General features: G+C 34.6%; 1 protein-coding gene across 1 annotated transcript; it reads left to right on the forward strand.

Moving 5' to 3' along the window:
* Positions 1–2,284: 2,284 nt before the first annotated feature.
* Positions 2,285–5,692, forward strand: LOC114407629. Its single transcript, XM_028370811.1, has 5 exons — positions 2,285–2,629; positions 3,142–3,311; positions 3,790–3,856; positions 4,991–5,057; positions 5,179–5,692. The coding sequence occupies exons 1-5, from the start codon at positions 2,395–2,397 to the stop codon at positions 5,276–5,278; spliced, it is 639 nt and encodes a 212-aa protein (XP_028226612.1). The 5' UTR covers positions 2,285–2,394; the 3' UTR covers positions 5,279–5,692.
* The last annotated feature ends 308 nt before the right edge of the window (positions 5,693–6,000 follow it).

Here is a 6,000-nt window from a genome sequence, read left to right on the forward strand (position 1 = left end):
TAGATGTATTGAATTATCCTTTTAACATTTCCTATAATTCAAAAGCTCTAAACTTACACAATACTGGAAACTGCTAAAAAAATATCAGAAACACATAATGTTCAACATCTTTTTCACAGCATCAAAAACCTCTCAGTCTTCAATCCTTTGATCAAAATATCAGTCACTTGAACTTCTGTTGGACAATGATGCAAACCTATCCTTTCCATGCACACTTGATCCCTGAAAAAATGAAACTTAGTCTCTATATGTTTGCTTCTCCCATGGCTCACAGGATTCTTGGCCAAATCTATGACAGATTTACTGTCAATTTGCAGCTCAATCTTCTCAAAACTGCCACACTTCAACTCGGCTAGTAAGGACAATAGTCAAGAGACCTTGACACGATGCATTGCAGGCAGCTATATACTCAGCCTCACAGGTTGACAAAGCAACAACATCTTGCTTCCTCGAGCTCCAGGATATTGGAGCACCCGATAATAAGAACACAAAACCAGAAGTGACTTTATCTCCACACCAGTTTGAGTATAACCCACGAGATGTAGATCACCCTTCTCTTTTTGATTTGGAAACAAAATATCACAGTTTTTTGTCCCCTTTAGGTACCTCATGATCCTCTTGGTTGCTGCTAGATGAGATTGCTTTGGACTAGTCATAAATCATCACTCCAACACCATAAGAAATCTCTGGTCTACTGTGACAAATGAACCTCAAACACCCAATAATTTGTCTATACAAATTTGCATCTACATTGTGTTCACTTTTTGAGTTGTCAATAATTTTGTAAATTTAATGTCTTAATGTATATGTGCACTGATTGGAATGACAATTTGAATGCTTTTGGTACCATGTGAAACATTTCCAATGAATAATAGGCTCCGTTCATATGCACTTGAATTGTTTGTTATAAAACTGAATATTTTCACTTGTCTGATAGGAAATTAAGAATAGATGTTGTCATATTTGACTATTTTAGTTATTAGGTACCACTCCTTTGGGTAGAAATAATGGCTGTGAGAGGCATTTTTTTTTCAATTGTGATTCTTTGAGCCATTGAAAGACTATCTTGAGACACTACTACTATTATGTTCATCTATGCACACCAAACCCTTGTTATTTGTGTCTAATTTCATTCAAAGCTTCCTTCCCATTGAATTGCAGGCTTTGGTCAATTGTAGACACGAGTTAACATTTATGAGAAATCGAATTTTATATTTGTTTAATTTATTACAAGTACTACTACAGATGTAAAAGTGATTTTTTTTTACAAATATGTGAACATCAACCAATGCAAATAAATTTAGTTTTGATCAATATGCTTCACTTATTTTTTAGGTCCTATTATTGAGTTTGTTGTTTTGTGAATGGATCAAAAGTTGTTAGAATGTTGAATCCATATTAGAATTTCTCCTCATTATTAGAATGTTGAATCAATAGATGTTTTGTGAGGATGTGGTGATAACAAGCCAAAAATCTTAGGTCATGTTAAGGTTTTGGTCATTATACTTCACTTATTTTTTTAATACCAACACAATTTCACTACCAAAATCAGTATTCGTTATCGAGCATTGTGTATAATATAGTATCACTAGTTTGTTTTAAAAATATGAAAAGGAAGATTAAAAGGAAAACAAGAAAATTAAAGAGATCCATCAACAATGAATTTTTCAATAGAAGAAAAAAATGTTTTGCCTTTTACGATAAGAAGCAACTCTATAACATTGTATTCTTCTTGCTCTATATAATAACTACTTCTTCCAAAATAGATATAGTGTTATTATCAACAATTTAATTTCTATAAGATACTTCATTCGAATTGACAATTCCTATAATTTATAAGGATTGTTAATCCGCATATTTTATACGGATGTAATATATAACATTTCAATCCTTCAAATGCAGCGTCACACACAACATTAAAACAAAAAAGACAAAGACACTCACACACTCACGGCGACGATGACAACGGAAAGTGGTGGCAACAATTGGAGGCACCAACAGCGGGTTGTTAACGGCACAAGACGAAGCGAAACACAAAGAAGAAGGGGGTGCACCAACAACATGTAGGGTGAGGGAGAGGAGAAGAAAGATTTTTAAATTTTTAAGTAAAAGGTTTTTTTGTCATTTCACTTAAATTGCTGGAGACACATTAGTATTTTGTGTGGGTTGCACCAAGCAATTGCCTCGAATAACCATAGAGAGACAGATTGCCCAGTTTTTCATTTGGACCTATGATCAGATCCAAAATGAACAAAATAAAGCCCAACCCAAAACATATTGTCGTGTGTCGTTCATCCGTTGCTGCGTTTTGTGGTGAATTGTCGTCTTTCCCCGGCCATTAGAATAGAGATCAAGCGCAGACATGGGAACTTACAAAGGAAGAAACGCGAATTGATGATGGAGGTCACCAAAGACGAAGCTGCAACGCCAGGATCAGGAGGTGCTCAACCTCCCAATCCAATTTCTAACGGTAACCCTAATCCAAATCCAAACCCTAACCCGAACACGCCTCACACCCCCAGAGGATCCAAAGGAAAATCGTGTAAGGGATGCACCTACTACACATCGCTTCATAAGGCCAAGTCCAAAAACCCCACATGCGTTGGTTTCTCCAGAGCACTCCAGCAAGGTATCTCTCTCTTTGTTTTACTATTCATATCTTTGATGAATCTTGAAAACTTGTATATTGGTAAAATCATGAAATGGAATTTTGTGGGTGAATGTTTTGAACCTTGTTATTGAATATAAAATATTGTATTCTGAGCATGGAAAATTTATCAATTATTTCCGAGCTATGTACTGGATTGGCTGTTGATTTTTGCGGAGTACCTATGCCTTTACCTTGTAGTTTGATTCAGAGCAACGTATCTAAGATGACTTTGCATTTCTTGTTTTGACTTGAGCCTGCAGCTGGATTCTAATTTGCTTATGCTGAGTGTTAGCCTGTACTCAACTAATTAGAAATTGAGTATGAGGGCTGTTGAGCAAGGTTTTAAAAAGATTGTTTCTCATAAAAGAAACTATAGTTTAATCTTTTGGATTGGTTTTATATTCTATCATTTGCTTTACTTATGAGTGTTTAATCTTTATTTCATTATCATTATAAGCCTTTGATATCGTTGTTCTTATGCATATAACCAGTACCCCCTTTTGTTGTTGGAGAAACTGAGTTGGAAGCTTCAAAAGAGGGCCGCAGCCTTGCAAATTTCAAGTATGCATGTATTGGATACTCTGTCTACTTAGACAACAAAGATTCTTCTGCTGGCTCTCAGGATAAAACAGCAAAATTGCCCTTTTGTGTTGGTCTTGAGGTTTTATATCTTAACCTCCTTTTCCTTGTAATTTATGTATTTTGTAAAACTAGGTTTATCTTGTTCCATTGGTTTCTTTGAAGTTAGTACATATTTGTGTAATCTAGAGTTGCATATATATCATGCAGCAAACAAAATCTATTTCAGGGGTCAAATAAAAAACTTGTGAAGTCATTAAAGATAAAAGAGAACTTCTAGACTCTAGCACACTCTTTGATGTTTGGTAAATTTATGTGGAACCAACTAAGTAATTTGGGTCCCACTCGTTGAATGAGTCTCATTTATTGTTTAGGGTAACTCACATGATTTCCAGCCAATACTGAAGGGTCAACAAGATTGTTGCTAGCAACCTAGCATTCCTCATGATAAAATAAAATTAAAAAGTTGGAGAGTGGGGATGAGGTGGTGCATCAGTGATCACTTAAAATGTAAATGAAAATGTGGTCTTAGTTTATGACACTGTTAATGCATGTTTCAGGTGGTCTTAGTGGAGAAAGCTTCAAATTCAGATGCTGGCCATGTTCCTGCTACTCATAAAACTGACGGTATTGAAATTCTTGGTTTTTATTTTTATTTACAGTTCTAGAAAAAAAATTTACAGTTCTAGGTTATTTCTTTCTTTTTCAATCATTCCTCATTTAGTTGGAAAAAGTAATAGTAAAAGCCTCAGCATATTTTGATAATTCTCTTGTATCTTGGAGATGATTATTTTGTGTTCCCTTTTTGTATCAATGATAACTTTCCCAAAATGTAAAAAATGTTATGCTGGAAATTCATATGCAAAGTTGTTCTTTATTGCACTAAACGGCTTAGATATATTTATTACCAAGTGTTGGGATTAGAAACTCAAATACTGAAATGTATTTTAGAAGGAACAAGAGACTAGAGGGAAATTAGGCCCTGGGCCAGTCTAACATGAAATTAGTTAGTCGAACAGTTATTAGTGGCAGTTGGGTAATAAGGGAAAAACCGCTCTGTTTCAGTTTTCGGAAATTCACAGTTGGGAGAGAAGCTGAGACTCTTGAAATTCTTAGCTATTATCCAATAAAAGATTTGTTTTTTCTTCTCTTGCCTGCGTATTGAACCATAGTTTGATTAATTGTGGGCTACTTTATCGCCAAGATAGCTAGCAATCCTCAAGTTTCTTTTAAAAAAAATGAAAATAGAACTTTTTTAATTCGACCATCATTTATTTTTGTCAATCTGAAAGAATTTCTTTTAATTGAAGATATTATAATCAGTTAGAAGTTCTGTGTCAAACTTTAAAAAACAGTCGATTTTGAAGCAATTTCCTCTGCCTAGTGCCTATTCTATCAGTGGACTTTTCTACACTTCTAATGGGGTGAATGATAGATAATCATGAATGTATCACATGGAACACTCAACACAATCCTATTTAGTATTTACAAGTGTACAGAGTGATTCATTCTTCTAGACTAGTATTCTTCCTGTGTGTCAGAAAAAAATGCCATTGTTTTACAATATAATTTTTTCATCCTGCATGAATTTCTATACCAAAAAGTCATTTCATATTAAAAATGATTTTATATCTGGTTTTCTGAATAGTTATTTTATTAGCTAGGATTCCTTAATTTTGTGGTTAATTTTCTTCTTTTATTTGTACTTTTTACTAACTGTGCGTTTTCATTTCTGGGTTTTTGGTCTTATTTGTCCTGAAGATGAACATGCTGCTCCTCAACCTCGAAGATACATACCTCCAAATCATGCGACAGAGTTCTTGAATAGGCAAGTGGAAGTTTTCAGCATAGTCAACTCTTGTAGTACGTGTGTGCCTTCTAGCTACACGAATTCTAGGGATGTAATCTGAATTTCTTACTTCTAACATCTTAAGATTCTAAATATGCAGGTTTCAAAGAAATGCAGGCCTGGTGGCATCTGGTGTTGCCAAAAACTTGAACAAAGTGGGTAACTATGTGAAAGATCTCCTAAATGACATTCTAAACTAATTCTACAATACACCTTGCATGTGTGGTACATCCATGCTCCCTTAAGTTGATTTTACATTTCAATCCTCACCCCCCAATGTGCAAGGTGCATTATAGAACTACTCCGACATTCTATCTAGGAGAACGAAGGTGACATTTGTAATTCGTGTCCGAAATAAATTCAATTTTACACCTTGGCCATTTTCCTTTCGTTTCTGAACTTCGTTAAAATATTTTTTTGTCCAAGTTGAGTTAATGTGTATATATAGTTTTGGATTTCTTATGGCCGAAGTATGATTATTTTTTTTGTTCTGTAACATCTTCGTGCGCTTCCAATGTGGACCCCAAAAATTTATGTACTGGTTTGGCAGTAGCCCGTTGTTTTATTTAATAGATTGGTAAATGGCCAAAAGGACCGATAAGTTGTCCACTAAATCACCCTTATGCTGCGTGTCTTTGCTGTCATATAGCCATAGCATGCTGGGCTCGATTTTACTTTTATTTTTGAGAATCTAATATTTAACCTCTAAGTAGGTGTTTAGATATCAATGAAACTACTTTGTCATCCATTGTAGTAGGGGCTCATAAATTATCGGAATTTAAATTTTTTTAGGATTGCAGAATGTTAGGCTCAAGAGAATTCTAGATGTACATGCAATATTGAAAGAAATCAAATTTCCATTCTTATGAAGGCAGTGGCCTTTGATTTTCTATCATTTTATGAAAAGGGTGGATTGGATTAG

This window comes from Glycine soja, chromosome 1 (assembly GCF_004193775.1).
Source record: "Glycine soja cultivar W05 chromosome 1, ASM419377v2, whole genome shotgun sequence".
NCBI lineage: Eukaryota > Viridiplantae > Streptophyta > Magnoliopsida > Fabales > Fabaceae > Glycine > Glycine soja.